A 19,423-nucleotide genomic window follows, 5' to 3' on the forward strand; every position below is an offset into this window, starting at 1 on the left:
TATGGTCTACCTCTTTAAAAAACTACACTACCCATACTCGTTGAACATTATAGAAAGGCATCCCCATGCCTGAAAAACTTTTTAAATATATACAGTATTTTACACGGTACAGCCTTTTTGTGAACAAATAAAGAAAATATATATTAAAGCGTAAATACAATAACTCGTTTCTGTCAATCTAATATTAATTTTAGACAGGGGTTTACGAGGGCAGCTCCTATCCGTGCTTGAGGTCCTAGCTCTTCAGTGTCATTGGCGAATGACCGACCATGTCCCACACCAGGTTGTTTGCCAGGCTGCTTTGTAAGTATTCCATCCGTTTTAAATCATTGACAAATATGTGACAGGTAAGATGTGTTGCAATGTGTGTGTTTTAGCTGAACAGTTCAGGTTTTTGCTCTTTTGCTTCGGCGAGCACTGGCATCTACTGTCGTCTTGACAGGTAGCATGCTAGCAGGCAAGTTAGCGTAGCGTCTTATGCTATCATTCACCCAGGGCCCAATTTAACCTTCTAACAGATGGTTTACAGGCCTATTGACCTTGCACAACCATTTAAAACTTTGTGTCGTGTCCAGTCGTTTGTATTTGTAGCATATTTCAGCGAGTTGCACTCGATTAAATTGCTGTCATAGTCACTAATTATCAGCAGCCTGCTTGCAGAATTTGTTTACGGTTTTGTGTGCACTAATATCAACTACTGCGGGTGCAGCTGAACTTTGCACGGTGATGAATTGAGTGTCTTGAGGCCAAAGTTCAGTTTTGAACTACTCAGTTGTATACATGACTGGTCAACATGCACCTGAGTTAAGATCCTGTTGTTCATGGCCAATGCACTGATTCAATCCCCTGTAATGTTTGTACACAATACTATTCCATTTGCTTATGGGTATTTTCTAGGGGGGTCAAAAGGTGTCTGAGATGAGATTTTAACATATTTTTTAAGAAAAGTACAGTGAAAACAAACTACATGACAATATATTGCAGTCTACTGATTAAATTTCTATAAAGTTACCTCACGGGGCTGCACTCTTCTGCACTTGTGTGTATCGTAGTGGCCCCGCCTCCACCCACAGAGTCTAAGAGACTGTATGACTGACATAAGGGCACACCGCGTACATGCCACTTTTCTCTGAAACCAATCCACAGAGTAAACTTTCTTCCTGCCTATTTAGAGTTAAGATATGAGGAAAACAGACATACATGCACACAGTATTGTATTGCATGAGATGACGTATTGTCTGTTAACATCCGTCTGTCATTTCTGTTGTTTCAGTGCAGCAAAGTGGTGTCAGACATTGTTATACGGGAACAAGACCAAACCTTTACATCAGCAAGAACACCAAGGTCATCTGTCAAGGTTTCACGGGAAAGCAGGTTTGTTATGAAACCTTCTAACCATCAAATTTATATTTGCTGTTTGAATCATGTACCAGAACGTAATAATCAACATTTCCCAAAGGACTGCAAAATTTTTATAATTGGCCAGAGTGAAGATTTTCAAAACATCAGACTCAGTGTCGGATGGGTAAAACTAAGCTTTTTGGTATTTTTGATTGTGTTATGTCATGATTTTAAACCTAGCAACAGAACATTAAGTTGTTCACAGGTGTCGGTTTCATTTGGTCTTATAGGATGAAAAGGCGATAAAACAAGTTTTCTAGATTCACAGATACATGGAATGCGCAAAACAAAACTGTTGTATGTGCGCATGAGGTATGTAAAGAAGTGTAACTTTAGAAGTGTGTTTTGTCTGTTTCCATATTGTGGGACCATAGTGGCCCTCAAAATTCTTCCACATCTTAGTTCAACCAATATTTTCAGCAAAAATACTCCTCAAACAAGCCAATACCAGCTATGTGAGTTTTGCCTTTTCTTTGGGTTTTTGTCTTGTTTCCTGTGATGCCACTCCAAAAGGGTATGTATGACACACTGACACACAAATTTGTCGGACGGGGATAGGAGTTGGGGTAATTGGAGTCACATGCATGCTAACATGCATGTTTTGGAATGTGGGAGGAAACCCCCACACACGGATAGAACATGCAAACTCAAGACGATCGAACCTAATCTCCTGACTGTATGGTCTACATGCTTACCACTCCCTGAAATGTCAATTTCAATAATTAACTAATAATTAATAACACAAAGCTTTTGCTTAAAATTAATATATAACATTTAAAAAAATAAAAATAGTTTTTAGAGAAAAGCAGCTCTTGTTCCTTGTTTAACCCCAACCCTTGTTTTAATCAATAAAACGCACCCTGATAAAACGTGGGTGATACACTTTGAACCATGTGTGGTTAAGGAGAAAAAAAAAAACTCGTTTTGTCAATCCAGAAACATGGACTTTTCAGATTTATATCCCCCATTGTCTTTGCCACATAACATTTTTCATCCTCTGTTTTGCCCTCAACGTAATAAAATATGGTTAAATGCCATTCCAGTGAACACTCCAGGTAATTAGAAAAGGATGAGGAATGAAGCGATTGATATTGAGAGCACATTGCCATGTCTTCTAGCTTAATAAGCAAGCCATTCTTCAAGCCTATTATCCCAAAGTTTGCCATAATAATGTCTTGTGGAAAGATTAAAAAAAAAACCAGGTCTGCTAGCAGGGAAAAGGGGCATGTTATGAGTGGTTAAAACTGCTGATTAATAGCGTCTAATTCCTTTTAATAAGCTAGTTGTAATTTGTTCTGGGAAGTCGTTCATTTCCACTCTCTGCTGTGACCCTCTGGGACACTGTCTACATTGTATCAGAATCTTCAGTGATAATTAACAGACCACTGGGATATGTTGAGCTGAAAATCAACTTTTCTTTTGATGAGCTCATATTTTTAACATCAAATGTCCTATACTCTTAAAAATATTGAGTGCCGAGATACAGGATTCACCATATACAGTACATCCAGAAAGCCCTTCACTTTCTCCTCATTTTTTGTTGCCGCCTTATTCCACAATTGATTAAATAAAAGTTAACAATTACTCAGTTTGGCAGCCCTTCTCATATTTTTAAGTGCCATATTCATTTCTTAATTAAGATTTTTAACTGAACTGTGCAATGCCTGCCTCGGTTATTTTTTAAATGTTCTCATCCCTATCTAATTACCTTTGCTACCAGTTGTTAGGCGTGTTCTCTGGTCTTCATGTTGCAATTACAGCAGGAATACTAATGAACCAGAGACTGGACCTCCCAGACACTGTTGTTTTTATGCTATACAACAGGGGTCCTTAATTACATTTGTCCAAGCAGCAGAATATTTCTTCGCAGACTTTATGAGGGCCAAGCAGTTTTCAGGGGATGGAAGCATGCAAAACTGTTTCTATGTACACAAATGGCCTATCGCTGTCATTAATGTTTACTTATCTGTCTAAATTGCTATTCTCTTGCTATTGCTATTCTCACAGGTGCGTCATATCAAGATGTTGATGAGATGGCATTATTGCGCTGGTGTGCCTTAGGTTGGTCACAGTAAAAGGCCACTTCAAAATGTGAAGTCTAGGGGGTCGCTCAGAGGGGTCTGAATATCAGTATCTGCTGTGATTACCATTTGCCTCAAATACCAGAACATCACAAACATGCCAATGGTGATGCTTTTGGATGCATGCCACAACAATGGGCCTCGGGCTCTTGTCGTGGTATCTCTGTTCATTCAAAATGCCATCAGGACAGTAAGATTCACCTGTGTTGTGGAAGGAGTTGTCTGCTGAGAAACATTCACTTACAAATGTAATTCAGAACCCCTGTTGTATATTGTAAAAACACCTGTGCCTGTGGCACTCCAATGAAAAAAATACACACAACAATACAAATAAATAACATGGAGTATCACATCTCCGTAACGAAAATTGCATTTCAATAGATAATGAACATTGACTAATATTCCTAGCAAAGAAAGAAGAACATGTCTGCAAAGAAAAGTGCAGACTAGCAACAGGCCATAAGCAAATTGGTTGCCACCTAATTTGACAGATTCCGAGCAAGGCACACCAACATGTTGACCTTGTGTGGTTTAAGGCAGGATCTCTCTAGAGTAGCAATTTTTGCCCGCTGTGCTAAACATTCTGTCACGGCTGGTGCATTTGTACAAGACATTGCTGTTTGTGACACATGCCTTCTCCCAGACAATTCGTACTGTCTGTCTAACATTTCCTGAAATGTTGGCTTTTCAACCGGATTGAAAGGTTGCATTTCTTTGCAATGTCATCCCCAAATGACCTTATGGTGTCAGTTGTTGGATGATAATGTGTTTCTATTTTCTGTTTCTCAGGGTAAACATTTCTTGAGGCATACACTGTATAATTGAGTCATTTCCACTTTATTTTACACTCATTAACATACTGACTTATCTCTGCTGCTAGGGGACATTCCACAGTCAACAGTCTCTGGACTATGGTTCCCAGTTAGTTGGAGGTGTTTCCCCTGGCAAGGGGGGCAAGACTCATCTGGGCCTGCCTGTTTTCAACTCAGTCAAGGAGGTCAGTGGGACTTTGTTCAGGTCCTTACAATAAGTAAAGTAATGTGATAAGCATTGTACTTTGCAATATTATTTAGATCCATTAGATGGCAGTGTTTCCTCACTTTATAATTGGCATTTTTAATCCACCACGGATACTTTTTCTATTCCTTACCTCAGGCGAAGGAAGGCACAGGAGCTGATGCCACCGTGATTTATGTGCCCCCGCCCTTTGCGGCAGCTGCCATCATTGAGGCCATCGACGCAGAGATCCCACTGGTGGTCTGCATCACCGAGGGCATCCCTCAGCAGGACATGGTGAAAGTGAAGCACAAGCTCCTGCGCCAGAGCGCCACTCGCCTCATAGGCCCCAACTGCCCAGGAGTCATTAACGTAAACACACGTACACCTTTCCCATTTTGTTGTTTTTGCTGCTGCACAAATGCACTCTTAAAGACTGTGGGTAAATCAAATGAAACGCATGAATTTCCTGGTTACACTAATATTTAAAGGCACAACAGGGTTTATTCCTTTTTGTCATTCATATTGTAAGAAATGGTTTGCATAAGGGAATAATTACTAAACTGTATCACCTAATAATTTTTTCTTATTACATCATTTTGTGTTGCAGGTTCAAATTCTAATGATTTGAACTGTTTTTCAGCCTGGAGAGTGCAAGATTGGCATAATGCCTGGCCACATTCACAAGAAAGGAAGGATTGGTAAGTTGTTTTTGTATTGTTTTTCGTGTGGCATGACATGTTCAGAAATGGCAATCATAAATTGTTCTTAATTGGAAATTGTTAATTTGACACCAATAAAGGAAGACTACATTTAAATAACATCACAAAAATGCGTGATGACATTTCTGGTTCAGATAAAAGTTGTTTTGCAAGAACAGGGAAGCCAGAGGCCAATCGTAAAATGAATCGTGGTGTTGCTACTGTGAATGCTAATAGGAGTAATATGGAAGTGGCAGTGCGCAAGGCAGGATTGGAACTGCACATTAAGTGGTTTACACCCACTATAAACCTTGCAATCCCACCTATCTTGGTGTTCCCAGCATCACTTGCGATACGTGGTTATTTTGGCCATCAGAATTGATCAGCTGCAGCCGTGATAATGTACAAGCAGAAGGTGTAGTAATTCTACATTCGTTCAAATTTACTTAAAATTTGTCAGATTAAAAGACTTCTACCAAAACATGTTATAGTAGCATCTATTTTGCTACTTTCTGGTTGCATCATGGGAACTATTGTTCTGTTACAGTAGCATAAACATAAAACAAATCTTCCACAATCTAGTTTACATGCAATGTAAATACAATGTAAATACAGTAATTAGTGGTAGCAGCAGCTGCAACTGTTGTCATTATTTTAAATTTGATCATTGTTAGTTTTTAATTCGATTTGTGGAAAAAAAGTTCCAACAGTTAAAAGCATCATGCATGCAAAATTATAAAACATTGCAAAATGTACCTTGTTTTTTTGTTAAAGTTTGTTTGCCCAGTCCTATATTTTGTTATAGTAATTTTCATAACAGTAATATTTTCTTGTCCAGTGAGCTGGGTGTTTTGTGACCCCTCTAAATTAGTTTCTTTCCTCTTTCAGGCATCGTGTCTAGATCGGGAACCCTGACATATGAGGCAGTGCACCAAACTACACAAGTTGGCCTTGGCCAGTCCCTCTGTGTTGGTAAGATGTTGTGAATTTTGCAAGGGCCATAATTTCACCCCCTTCACTACTGCAGAAAATGTCTTATTTGCTCTCTGATTATCTTCACAAACTTCAAAAGTCAGTGTAGATAATATTTTCAAATGATGCCATACTATTATGACTAGAATGTTTACTTCTTAACGCAGATATTATGTACAAGACTATTACTCCTATACAAACAAAATCTTATGACCTAATCACCCCCCCATCAAGTCAAAAATCTGTAATTGCGATCAAGTCTGAGGCCCGAAATAACAGAAAAAACAAAGTGGGTTCATTATCATTTTGACATTTTAATTATGGGGTGTACTCCGGCCTGACATCGTAAAGGCCACCACTGTACTGGAGTTTAATACTGTTGAGTTTATTAACGTGGTTTATTAGTGGTGCTGCTGCTGAGTCTTAAAGTGTGACTCCGACCTGCAAGGCAGATTACCATCGGTACTATATTTAATATCACTGTCATCCGTTTTGCTGTTAACGTGGTTCTGTTTGATTATTATTCATGACTCCCTTCCCCACTCCCTCAAATCGCCAGATATTTTTTTTTATTGCTATGAATATAAATTTAGTTGATATTTGCCTGTGAATATTAGTCTTCTGCAGGTTTTTATAGCTCATATACCCTTTCAGTGGTAATACTTTTAGAAGTGGAACTCATGTCTGTGATTTCTTAGAAGTTGAGAGGGGACAAAGTGTATTGCATTGACAAATGAGGCGCAACCATAATTAATGGAAAAAATAAATCATGTATTAATCAGATTTCCTAAATGTGTCCATTCCTGTCAGTTAATTTACATCCAGAGAGTCTGTGTGTGGGAAACGTTTTAATCAAACCATAGCACGATCATTCATGTATATTACAGATCTTGCCGTTTTGAAGACTTGACATGAGCAATTATAGAAGTTTGAATCTTGGTGGCCTCTTGTAAAGAATACAGACCTTTTTGCTTTTCCTTCCCATTTCATATTCAACAGACTTTTGTAGTTCTTTTATGTTGAGAATTAAATAGAGGGGGTCCTAATTCTGGTCCATTGTTGTTGGTTGGTCTTATTCCAACTGATGCCTCGATGCAACATAGTTTTGAAGTGGCAAAACAACTTAAAACTGAGGAAATTAGCAAACTGATATTGTGCTGAATTTAACATCAACTGGTTGACTAAATTGTAAATCAGGGTTTCCCTTAGGACAGGGGTGGGCAAACTACGGCCCGGGGGCCACATCCGGCCCGCCAAGTGTTTGAATACGGCCCGTCCGTTCTTTCCAAAGTATTTCATTTAAACTCAACATACGAACTGGCATCGTGGCTTGAGCCAACCTTTTGATGGTTTTATCAATTTTGTTATTTGATGTGGTCTGTTGTTTACAAAGTGCTCCTGAAAAAAGGGACATAATAATAATAATAACAATAATAATAAAATGTAAAATATTTAAATATAAAATATTTAAATATAAATATAAAATAATAAGTAATAATAGCAGATTGGATGACACTTTTACAGATACAATAATACCAGGTGGACTGTTACGTGTAAAATATATAGTCTGCCCCCCCCCCCCCCCCCCCCCCCTTTGTTAAATCAATGCGGCCCGCGAGTCAAAAAGTTTGCCCACCCCTGCCTTAGGATTTTTCAAAGTTGTGTTGGTCGCGAAGATGCCCATAGAGGCTTATAAGGACGCAAAATAGTAAATAAAAAAGAAAGTCAACACCGTCATGAAACAAAGAGAGAAAGCATTGCAGAGTATTGCATAGACAATTTGCAATACTTCTCGCGTTAGTAGTCCACAAATACTAATTCTATGCCGCTTATCCTCACTAGTGTTGCGGATATGCTGGAGCCTATCCCAGCTCTCTTTGGACGAGAGGCAGGGTACACCCTGGACTGGTCGCCAGTCCAGCACACATATTGACAACCATTCACGTTCACTTTCATACCTATGGACAATTTCGAGTAACTCATATTTTTAGATGCCCATACGGAGATTTGAACCCAGTCTTTCTGATCTCATAACTATGTGGCCAAAATGCTAATCACCTAAAATCATTGAAATGAATGTGATTAATGACAACTGGTGAGCTACTGCTAACATACAAGCTGCCTGTTGGTTATGATTTAAAAACTGAAACTTCCTTCCCTGGGCTCATTGATATGAACTAGACACCTCGCTGACCGCTCACCACAGCGTCATTCACAGACGGAAGAGTGGATACCTACCTCTCAATTTCGCTATAAAGACGCAACAAGATGCTCGTTTGCTGTCAGCAGTTTTTACCTAAGGACTGGTGCACACATTTTGTGCCAGAAAACCAGGGGAAACCCTGGTAAATGTATTATTATATGATGCTTTATCAAGCTTCACTCAGGTACTTGTCAGTGAATATCTTTGTCGAGGCACTGTCTGCAACCTTCAACAATGATTTTCATTTTTCCAAATTGAATATATATATTTTTTAAGCGCCCAAAAGGTAAGGAGGTCTCAATACATTGTCAAGTCATTTAACGCAGGAATCAGCACACTGCCTGATGAGACAGAGCAAGGGAATACACTTGAGATGTAGAATACACAAAAATCCTGCTCAAAGTAAATCCATCTATTAATATTTCGTTTGCTCACTAGAAGCAATTCCGGCTGTGTGGAATTGTTTTTGCGAATCCCCAATGCAGAGGCATGAAAGAGCTTGACGCTGCTGTGATGATCAGAGCGTATCATGCATAAAGTTAGTTTCGCCTGATTTGTATTCCATTCTCAGGCTGTGCCGCCATGTGGTCCTCAAATATTCACGCGGATGCTCCTGTGAGAGTGATGGGGTACACAACACGCTTTTACTTTGTCTCCTGCAAAGGTATTGGCGGGGATCCGTTCAACGGTACAAACTTCATAGATTGCCTGGAGGTGTTCCTGCAGGATCCCAAGACAGAGGGCATCATCCTGATTGGGGAGATTGGAGGCAATGCAGAGGAGAACGCAGCAGAGTACCTTAAACAGCACAACACTGTAAGGAGCACTCTTGACAACTATTGCTTTTCTTCCTTGACTTTTTTTAACATTACTTTTATTGTCTAGATAGAAGGTATAATCTTCAAAAATAACATACAGCCAAAGTCAAGAGAACAGTGTGATATGTGTTACTTCCTGGTGACAGCCCCAGGCTGTCTTTTGCCTGCAAAGTGTGTGATTAACATGATCAAGATGGAGAGTGACAGACGGGTGTTTGTGTGTACGACACAGGGGGCATGTTTTGCAAATGTGCAGTGTTGGTGAGCAAGCACATCTTTTGAGACGACAAAAGAGCAGCGAGGTGATGAGCTTGTGCAGGAAGAAGCCGTAATTGACATTTTAAAATCTAGGCAAGACCCGCACTCTGTTTGCTCCTTGCTGTGTGCTTGTGTTTTTCCTTCTTTGTTTTCTTTCTGCGTTTGTATATGTGTGTTTCTGGTGCTCTCAGGCTGAAAAATTAATTTAATTTACCCGCAGCAGCTCTAATGCATGCAAATCTCCTGCAAGCGTCTCAGGAGAATAACTCCCTCTCTCTTGCGCTCTCTTGGCAAATAAAGTACAAACAGTAACCCAAAGTGTTGACAGGGAGGCACAGTTCAGATGAAACGTGCATGAAAAAGCCCAATAGAGCGGCGGAGTAGGTAACATAAGCTTTCATTTAAAGTTGACTGTGTAGAACACTGCACAGGAAATCATGTACTTTATAATTAAGAACAGCACAAAGCTCCAAAGTTAAAGGTCCCCTATTATGAAAATGTCTTTTTTTAATGATGTTGTAACTGCAATATAGAAAGCCTTTGAGCCTGTTTATGGGCACAGAGCTGGGCGTGGACTAACACGACTCGTTAGCATTAAAGCTACGGACACACAACGGCATTTTCCAAGTAGGGCTTACAAAAAGCACTTTTAAAACTGTCTACATTTCAACATCAAGGTTAGATTTTGGCCAACACGCTGCCAATAGACTACGGTAGGACCTCGGAGACGTATTTAAAATTGTTACCATTACTTGGTCTTTTCAGCTATCAATATTTGGTTTGTTGCTAAATTTATTTTTTGCAGTAAATACAGGAGCAGTTTTGATGTGATTTATCTTGAAATGTATGTCATACAGTGCAAACGAGTTGAGTTGATCGCATTCAAAGCATTCCTAATTCCATCCCTTAGTTGGCAACCATTTTGGCAAACATTTGTCACACTCATTCATGAATAAACCGCTTTAAACGTTGTATTAAAAATTCAAACACCTACTTACAGCATCCTAATTATGGGGGAGAATTTAACTCATCATTTATTGTATCTTTCTGAAGTTTCTTTTTGCAGTAGCTCTACACATGTATCAAATTGTCTGTAATAATGTGTGACAAATACTAAGCACTATTGTGCAAAATATGTGAACAAAGATGAGAAATTGAAATTATTCTTAGACAGTTTAATATATCAATGCCTAATTGTGTGAAATCCATGAAAACAACCTTTTGCCTCTTGGTTCCACTGTCAGACTTTATGATGCAGGGCATATTTCAAGGTTCACTGGGTGTCAATCTGTGCCGTGCTTGCCAACATAATACGGTATTAAAAGTCACTTGTATCAAAGGTCTGCCAAGCGTTGCTGGGGTTTTGCTGGATTCGGAAATAGGTCTTACACGGGATAAGCGTATGATAATTTGCTTGAGTATCTTGCACCTAAGCTTCCATGAAGGTTTAGTGATATTTCATTTCCACCCATTTCAGCCTCATGACTTTTAGCCCAAGCTTGTCTCCCTCAAGCTTACATAAACCTTTTTGTAATTCCGTGGAAACAACACTGCATAGTAATGCGACTGAGCTAGATAAATGCCAGGCCTCCAATGCGGATACAACCGTGTCAGCCTCATCAGGTCATATTTCTGCTCTTAGCCTCACTTTGTAATAATCTTATTTATTGAATAACCACTCCGTGGGAATCACCCTATAGGTTTCATGATTAAAGAATCGGAAATGCCTACTGCAGTATACAAAAGACTCCCCTTTGTTCTATATGTACAGGTGGTTCCGAGTTCCATTCTTACACCACACAGTGAGTCTAATTTTAGGATCACTCATACTCAGGTATGAGTATCTAACTTGCACAAAATTAACACTTCACATGTACATGAAATAAGCCAAAGCACTAGCAACCTACCCATCTCATCAATAAGAGCATTAATAACACTGCCTAGTTATTACCGTCTCTTTAAGAGGGGCAGAGCCTTTTACATGATCAAGGATGCTGTAGTGACCTGGCAGTTATGTTTAGTGTCAGTTTCCTGATTGCCAACTGTCTATGAGCAATGTTCCCTCTAACCTGCATGCCTGCACACACAGTTATTCTGTATTTATTCATTTTGTAATGCAACTCAGGCGACAACAAGCGGTAACAACATACATAATTACGCACACTGAGGCAGCGTTACAACGCGCTGTGCAGTACATGCCGTTGCTGTTTTTATTTTGTTGGCTAGATTTACCGGAAGATTGTCAATTAGACCGTGAATGTGACGGACCGAGAAGGACGGTAGTGTGCAGGCAGGACAGTTGAGATTGCTAATGATGTTTTGGCATGGTTGTGGTGAACAGTAGCCTGTTTTTATGACATTATGAAATCCCCATCAGCAGTGTAGTACCAATAACGGTGACTTACCCTCACCAACTCTGTTATGTTTTTCACAAAGTTCTGTTTCTGGGTCATGTGTTGTTAGCAACAGAGATGTTAAGCAGGTTTTGCCTGTTGTTCAGTGGAGAGTAAACCGTTAATACCACTTATCCTCCACACTTGTCACATTCTAAAACACATCTTCACATATAGTGATCCTTGATGTGAGTAACATGTCAATTGACAACAGGGCGGCCGTACCGGCGCAACTCGGTGCAAACGAGGCAGCTCGCAACAGTGTTATGAATACCTGACTTTTGGCAGCACAGCACGTGCCAATGTGAGAACACACCGAAGCCCATTTCAGACTGCGAGGAATAGCACAGTGGCGCACTAGACCTCCACTTTGTCTCATACCGCATGACCTGCATGTAAGATCTTTTTACTTTGAAACCAGCTCGTGGCTCGTACCGAATCTATTTGTCACTTAATCTTGAGCGCTTCCATAGAATAGATACTACTCGTGCATTTGTAAGTAATATTTGTTGCTCTCCCCAGACGTTCAACATCTCCTGGGCTGTAGATTGCCCACGCCTGCTGTGGGCTTACCATATACTATAGCCCTTAATGCCATTTTTTTGGTAGGAGACTAGAGGCATTAATAGCCGCATTTACGGTAATGATTTTCATTTGTCATCATAAAATATACTTTAAAATATATGTATTATTAAATATATTTAAGAAAAGCACATTTGACCTCAACTGTGGTAGCTGTGTAACTTGACTGATCAAGCTGGAGTCTGACTGCTTTGCTTGACATTTAAAACATTTTTCAAGGCCTGTTTATTTGAATTTGCTGTGTGTGCATGTCATTCTCAAGTATGATTTGAATCCCGACAGTGTACATGCACCCTCAGAATCCTTTTTCCTAGTTAAGGTGTTATTGCTATGGATGAAACATTAGCACTCTTCACCTTGGAACTGAACAGCACATCCATCAACGAGCAAGTAGTGTCGACTGGCACTGAGCTAATCAGCGGCTGCATGACTAATTACCATCTCAGAAATGAGATGATATGAGATGGCAGGCGCCTGTGCGCCCTATCTGGTCAGCCACCAACCCATGCAATTAAACTGCTTGATTGACCCTTTGTTTTAATAATGCGGGGCTGAGACAGAGACGGCTGCTTAGATAAGCCCCTTATCATCAGGACTCTGTAGTGGGAGGACATGGGTTGTTTAATTTCTAATGAATGAATAAAATGCAGGTGCAGAAAACAAATTGACCTGATTTATGCACCCCCCTCCCACCTCCTTGCTTTTCGCCTATATTTCTGTCCTGCCTACCACTTAGCCATTTGGTTGCTTTGCTAACTGCCTCACACTTGCAAATGAGAGGATTATCCTTTTATAGTCACTCTTTCACCTCCTTTTTATTTTCCCTTTTATTGATTTTACTATTTTTTTTCTCAGGGTGCTAACATCAAGCCTGTGGTTTCCTTCATCGCGGGGCTAACTGCTCCTCCCGGGCGAAGAATGGGTCACGCTGGTGCCATCATTGCTGGAGGAAAAGGAGGCGCCAAAGAGAAAATTGCAGCGCTGCAGTCAGCCGGAGTGGTAGTCAGTATGTCCCCTGCCCAGCTAGGCAGCACTATGTTCAAGGTGAGTGCACCTGCAACAACCGATCATCTTCACGGAAAGTGCAAGGAGATGCACCTCAAATATCTTTCCAAGGACTTCTCTTGGAATTCAGTCTTTTTGCTTGAAAGCAAATGGCGCTGTTTAGTTCAGAAAAAATGTTGTAGTAGCAAGTATGAGATTAAACTTCTAATGTACCGTAAAGATGGGGAGAATTTAATACATTCACGTTGACAGGATGAGTTAAGGCCACTGCGTCTTTATTTCACTACATCTCAAGAGAAGTGTTAAAAAGATGTATAAAATGCGGAATGCGTGTATTACACTCATTCGTCATCTTATACTTTCATTATCGCTGCTGGCTCTACTGCACGCAAATATTGATTTACACTCGCACACTTTTTTCCTCCTACGTTTAATTCATAATCATTGGGTATAATGATGAAAAACGCGCAATGCGGTTGCTCATTTAATTGCCCGTCGTGTTTATACATCTGTGTTAGTCTCTTGGAAAACCGCTGGAATGGAACTGGTACCATGTAGGCGCAATACTTTTTGGTATGCTGAAACCACTGGTTGGACAACGCTACCATCGTCTTGCATCACACTGATACCGTAGTAATTGCTGAGTTGCGCGTGAGTTCATGCATCCGGTGTGTTTCGTGTGTGTGTGTGTGTGTGTGTGTGTGTGTGTGTGTGTGTGTGTGTGTGTGTGTGTGTGGAGAATGTGTATTTACTGCTAAGACGAGCTGCGTTCATAAAAAGTCCAGTGTAGCGCATCATAAACGGGGCAGTAAACTGTGAATCGGAGGTGTTTGATCCTCTGAGTTGTGCATCCTTCTTTCCGCAGTCCTCATTTTTCGCACAATTTCAGCCAAACTAGCAAACATGGGCACTGCAAGTTAAAAAATTCACAGTTTCGGTAGAATTGGAATGTCTGAACCGGTTTCAATCGAAGCTTGATGCCCAACCCTACTCATACGTCAATAAGTAATAATAGATGCTTAACAATTACAAACCAGTGTAATAACAGTTTTTAGTGGAATTTCATTTTTTATTTTGACCAGGGGTGTCCAAAGTGCGGTCTGGGGTCCATTGCTGGACTGTGGCTTGTTTTTCTTTGCAGTAAAAAAATATAACATTTAAATGTGACAAGCAAAAAATAATAATAATAATCAGTATGTGGGCAAACAGTTTTTCATCACTGCATATACAAATATCAAAGTGGGCCCCCACACACTGACTTTTCAGTATGCAGTCCTTGGTGAAAAAATTTCGTCACACCGGCTCAAAATGCTCTAACTGGCTCCAGAAATAACACTTGCACAAATAGTCATGTGAAAAAGTAGAACACCCTGTGTTTACATTTGTGCACATCGAAATCTAAAGTAATTTAACTTGGGCAATGGACAAATCCCCCTCATAGTGTCCACATTTCATTTCTAATTGAGTAATATGTGCATGACTTTAATCAACAACTGATGAAAGTCGTTCATGTCCCAGATGCGATTTTTAATTTTTGCAGCCAGCAGCGGCAATTTAGATTTTTATTTTTTTCATAGCCTTTCCACATTAGCTAATTTATGCGATTCCTCTTTCTATTACCCAAGCTGTTTGTGGGTGACATAGTTTCAAATGTAACACAAATATGCAACACTCACTGTGATAGCTGCTGGAATGAGTCATGCTTTTGGTGTAGGAAAATCAGGAAAAGTTCTATTCATCAACTTAATTATTATGCAAAAATAATTACGGCCTTTTTAACTTTGTTTACTGGTACTGGAATGCACATCGGAATTGGGTCTTAACTCAACAGTGATGCACAGGATGTGAGCACTTCGACTGCAGTTTGCTCTCTCTAAACAAATGTCTTGCATTTCTTTCCTTCCTGACATGTTTTCTTGCTCTCACTGCTGCTTCAATAAAAAAAAAAGACATTGTCTGGCTTCCCTTTTGGAGTGGCAACCTCCATTCCCTCATTTTGACTCCGTTACTTGTCAGATGTCGATCTATCAAAGTCCGTTTTTTTTACAATCTCACAAACATTGCTTTTACCTTTGCAGTGTTTCCTTGCTTATCACAGCATTTGTGTGGAACACAACCACCTCTTCCTTTTTTCCCCCCCCCATGTCATTACTCTTATTTCTTTAAACGCTTTATCCCTAATGACTGCACCCTGTTGACTCCTTGTTCAAGCAGCTTTTTGCAATCAAGCACAACTCCCCATTTAACCCACAAGAAGCTTTCTCAATTCATTTCCCAATTCCCACACCGGCAAGCGGATTTCAAATGGCTTTGACGGAAACTTGAACCTCAGGTCTCCTCAGGGTGGCAGTATACATTTAGGTATCTTCCAGCCTCATTGGAATGAGCCAACATGTGCAGCCAGTACCTCTGTGTTCTGCAGACCTGATAAATGGCATTTGCATTAAGTTACATTCTCCCCATGGAATAGAAGCAAAGCTTCTCGTGGAGAAGGACATATTCTATCATCCTGCCGTTTGTGTGACCCAAATTGAAGAGAGATATTTTGGTTGCATTTTTTTGAAATCCCATTTTATAGTCACGTTGTTGGATTTTGCTGATAAACTAAACAATTGTAGCTTCGCATTTATCACTCTATCACCTGTGTAAAATGTCCCAATCCGTCAGACAGTGTGATCAGTTTTAAGTGTCAATCGGCTGTGAACCCATAGACTCGTGAGTTCGGCTCTTTTAATAAACACAGTCTCCCATGCTATCACTGCCTGTTTTCTCCTCCCTCAAAAGAGCTGTGAGAAATCAACACGGATAAATAATTCCCTTCTGTCTGTCATACTTTCCCATCATCCTCCTTCCTCTCTGTCTTTTAGGAGTTTGAGAAGAGGAAGATGTTGTAAGCCATTTGAGAAGACACCCCAAGATGAACAGCCTGGTTTTGAATGAGGATGTGCTCCCATTCTTTGTTTAACCGTGATTATCTAAAGCTACCATGCGCACATGTTCAGAATCCTTATTGTAAATCTGTTATGAACTTGCACATTATGAAATAATAAAGATGTGTCTTGCCGGTATATCCGAAAGAGCTCATTACACACCAAGTTAAAAACTTTTCCCCCCCTTCACTTGATAGTGAAAGCTTGACATGGTAACTGTTGGTGTTGTATCTGTTAGACTTATACACACCTCTTGTAAGATGTATCCCATCACTCATGTCTGAATAAGAAATGTTTCTCATCAGTCGCCTGCTGCTTTTCTGTTTTTCTGCACATTCAGTGAACCACATGATATTTTCTATGTTCTCCACATGAGTTTCTGCCCGTTGAAAGTAACATGGTGACAGCTTTCACCAAGTGCATTCAAGGTGAACATGCAAGGTGTTTACACATTAGTTAGCATATTACTGCATGTGTTGTGTTGCTTAGAATCAATATCTCCTAAGGCTGTATGACTTGAGAGGAAAAAAAACAAACGATGATGCATCAACTTCCAGAAGGAGGAGCTTTTCACCTTTTATTTGCAAATTGCCACCCATTAAACACCAAGCTGCTTAGAGGGCATTAACCTTAAAAAAATGGGATGATAAGCCATTGTGAGTTTTTTTCTTAAGTGCATTTACAATTTTTTTTTGTGAGAAGTTAATTGTCTAGCCAGCACTGAGAATGATAACACTAGATACCAGGTTGATCAAATGTTTTAACGGAGAACTCATCTATCCACAGTGTATAAAAGGAACTGCTTTGCCACTTCACCAACAATCAAACCCAAATGGAAAATGCCTTTAAAACACAAAGTGCAGTTTATAGGATAAACACACCAATTACTTTCCCCAAGTAAAGTTCGACCAAGTAGGGGAAAAACAAGATTAAGATCAGGTTTGTAATAATTTTGCTTATGCATAATCTCTTCAAATGAGCTAAAATAGTATTTTGCATGTCAAGGTTGAAACTGGGTGGTCTCCTGCATGACAGTATTTCATCTCTCTGCAGGTGTCAAACAAGACACATTTCTGGGTATACAGTACATACAGAGTGTTTACACTGTATTTTGCATACCTTTTAATCTGTCGTCATTGCTGTAATATGGAAGATATTTGATTAACATTTTTGCAGTAAATTCTTAAAAACAGCAGAGCTCCTCTGTCATATATTGGATTTTACATATTAGATTGTACTTTATTGGTCCCCTGACTGTGTCCTCAGATTAAGGTTCCTTTAACAGCAACAGCCTACGTATACAAGACAGTGAAAATTGCACATCACAGCATAAAAAGGTAAAGGAGTACCTGTATGTAGATTATTTCACATTACCCCTGTGCCCTTCCTCATCTTTCATCTTCCCTTCCTCCCCAGTGAGAATTTCCCTGCACGCTGATGACAGCCTGCAGAGGGTGGCTGGCATCATCTATGATGGACGCAGCAGTTTGTCCAGAGGTCTTTTCTCTGCAACTGTAAACAGAGTCCAGCTCCATGTCAATCACAGAACCAGCCGTGCTTATTAGCTCCTCCAGCCTGAAGCAGTCCCCCTTGGAAGTGATGCCTCCCCAGCAGACCGCAGTGTAGGAGATCACATTGGCAACAGCAGACGAGTGGAACATTTGCAGGAGCTGTTCCACCAGGTGTTCTATGCGGTATGTCCTTAAAAACAGTAAAGCACTCCTGTCATATAGAGCAGAGGTCTGGAAATGAGTTCTGATGTCCTCCATGGCACAGAGTCTGACATTCCAAATGTATTTGTGGCGGGCCGATCATGTCAGCATTTAATTTGCATTATATCCATGATGCATGAGGGCATGTCATTTTTATGGGTGTTTCTTATATGCATTTATGATGAATATAAACAATGGCTTCAAATATACTTGCATACAATATGTGCCAATTAAACTGTTTTCAATTAGCCAGAATAGCTAATCCATTTGGCCATTTGCAATATCATCTGCACAGATCACAAATCATAGAAAGCAAGTGGCAGAGAAAACGGCATTTCCGACATTTCAGACAGGCGGTAAGGTGAATTCTTAAAAGGTAGACCCAGATTGATCTGTGCGGGTCAAAATTAATCAGTGGTGGGCCGCCGCAGATAATTGAATGTACAGTATGGGAAACATTGATACTGAGAATAGAATAGTGAGATAGATGGGCTGCTTTGCATGCATACCTGCTAAAAACCTTCCCCATGCTAGTCTGGTGACTGGCAAGTTTTTTGAATGGTATTGAGATGACAACATAGCAAATGTAAATGAGTTAGTTAGCCCTGCAAAGTTTTTCCGTTAAGCAGACTAGATGCATGTTAGGTTTGCAGGTAATCTGCCCCCCCCCCCCAATTAAGCTGCATGTCCATGGATGAGTAGCACTTAAGATGCCGTGTGTACAGCGGGTCATTAACAGTTGCTTGCTGCAGTAGCAAATAATGGCGTACACTGCCACCTGCCAATTAGGATAATTATTTTTCCCAAGTGAAGCGTTGCAGTCAAGAAAGCCACATAGGTGAGCGTAGATTTGTCGCCCTTGGTTGTAATTACATGGTTTGTTTGCACCCACCCTCAATTAAGTGCTCATCCATTCAGTGTCACCTTCCAGTCATTTTACATGGATCGGGGCCAATGATTATTGTCAGATGATTTTATTGATAGAATTGATCCCACCTGATGCTGCACAGCCTGCTTGCTTGGCGCAGTCTCCATTTAAGCATCGAGCTGTTCTCAGGACGAGAAATAAAACCAAGAGGCTTGACAGTAGCAATTTGCATGAGGCCATGTTGTTTTAATAGAACCACTGACTTGAGATTGCTTTGGGAATTGAGGGCAAGAATGAGGACAGAGAAGGCGATGTATAGGCATCTCAGAGTCGAGCGCCTAAGCTTTTTTTTTTTTCTCAGTCAGCTGTGGATTGCTTTCTTCTTCCTGAAAGGTTGATCTCTGCTTTGTGTGATCATAGCAAAATGCAGATACAGCCAGTATGTTGACATGTATAAAATTAATTAAAAACTATTGCATGAAATGGGTTGAAAGCAGCATTTC

At 40.1% G+C, this 19,423-nt stretch overlaps 1 protein-coding gene across 1 annotated transcript; it reads left to right on the top strand.

Moving 5' to 3' along the window:
• Positions 1-194: 194 nt before the first annotated feature.
• On the top strand, positions 195-16,644 carry suclg1 (succinate-CoA ligase GDP/ADP-forming subunit alph). The gene is made up of 9 exons (XM_058070114.1): positions 195-303; positions 1,274-1,374; positions 4,363-4,479; positions 4,638-4,850; positions 5,122-5,179; positions 6,068-6,151; positions 9,019-9,170; positions 13,261-13,449; positions 16,278-16,644. The coding sequence occupies exons 1-9, from the start codon at positions 270-272 to the stop codon at positions 16,302-16,304; spliced, it is 975 nt and encodes a 324-aa protein (XP_057926097.1). The 5' UTR covers positions 195-269; the 3' UTR covers positions 16,305-16,644.
• Positions 16,645-19,423: the final 2,779 nt, after the last annotated feature.

Source organism: Doryrhamphus excisus, chromosome 1 (assembly GCF_030265055.1).
Source record: "Doryrhamphus excisus isolate RoL2022-K1 chromosome 1, RoL_Dexc_1.0, whole genome shotgun sequence".
Classification (NCBI taxonomy): domain Eukaryota; kingdom Metazoa; phylum Chordata; class Actinopteri; order Syngnathiformes; family Syngnathidae; genus Doryrhamphus; species Doryrhamphus excisus.

Excerpts from the sequence above, each read along its gene's own strand:
- suclg1 (XM_058070114.1), top strand. The coding sequence starts at position 270 with ATGTCCCACACCAGGTTGTTTGCCAGGCTGCTTT. Across the intron at positions 1,375-4,362 it reads AAGGTTTCACGGGAAAGCAG|GGGACATTCCACAGTCAACA; the intron begins GTTTGTTATGAA and ends CTCTGCTGCTAG. Across the intron at positions 4,480-4,637 it reads TTTTCAACTCAGTCAAGGAG|GCGAAGGAAGGCACAGGAGC; the intron begins GTCAGTGGGACT and ends TCCTTACCTCAG.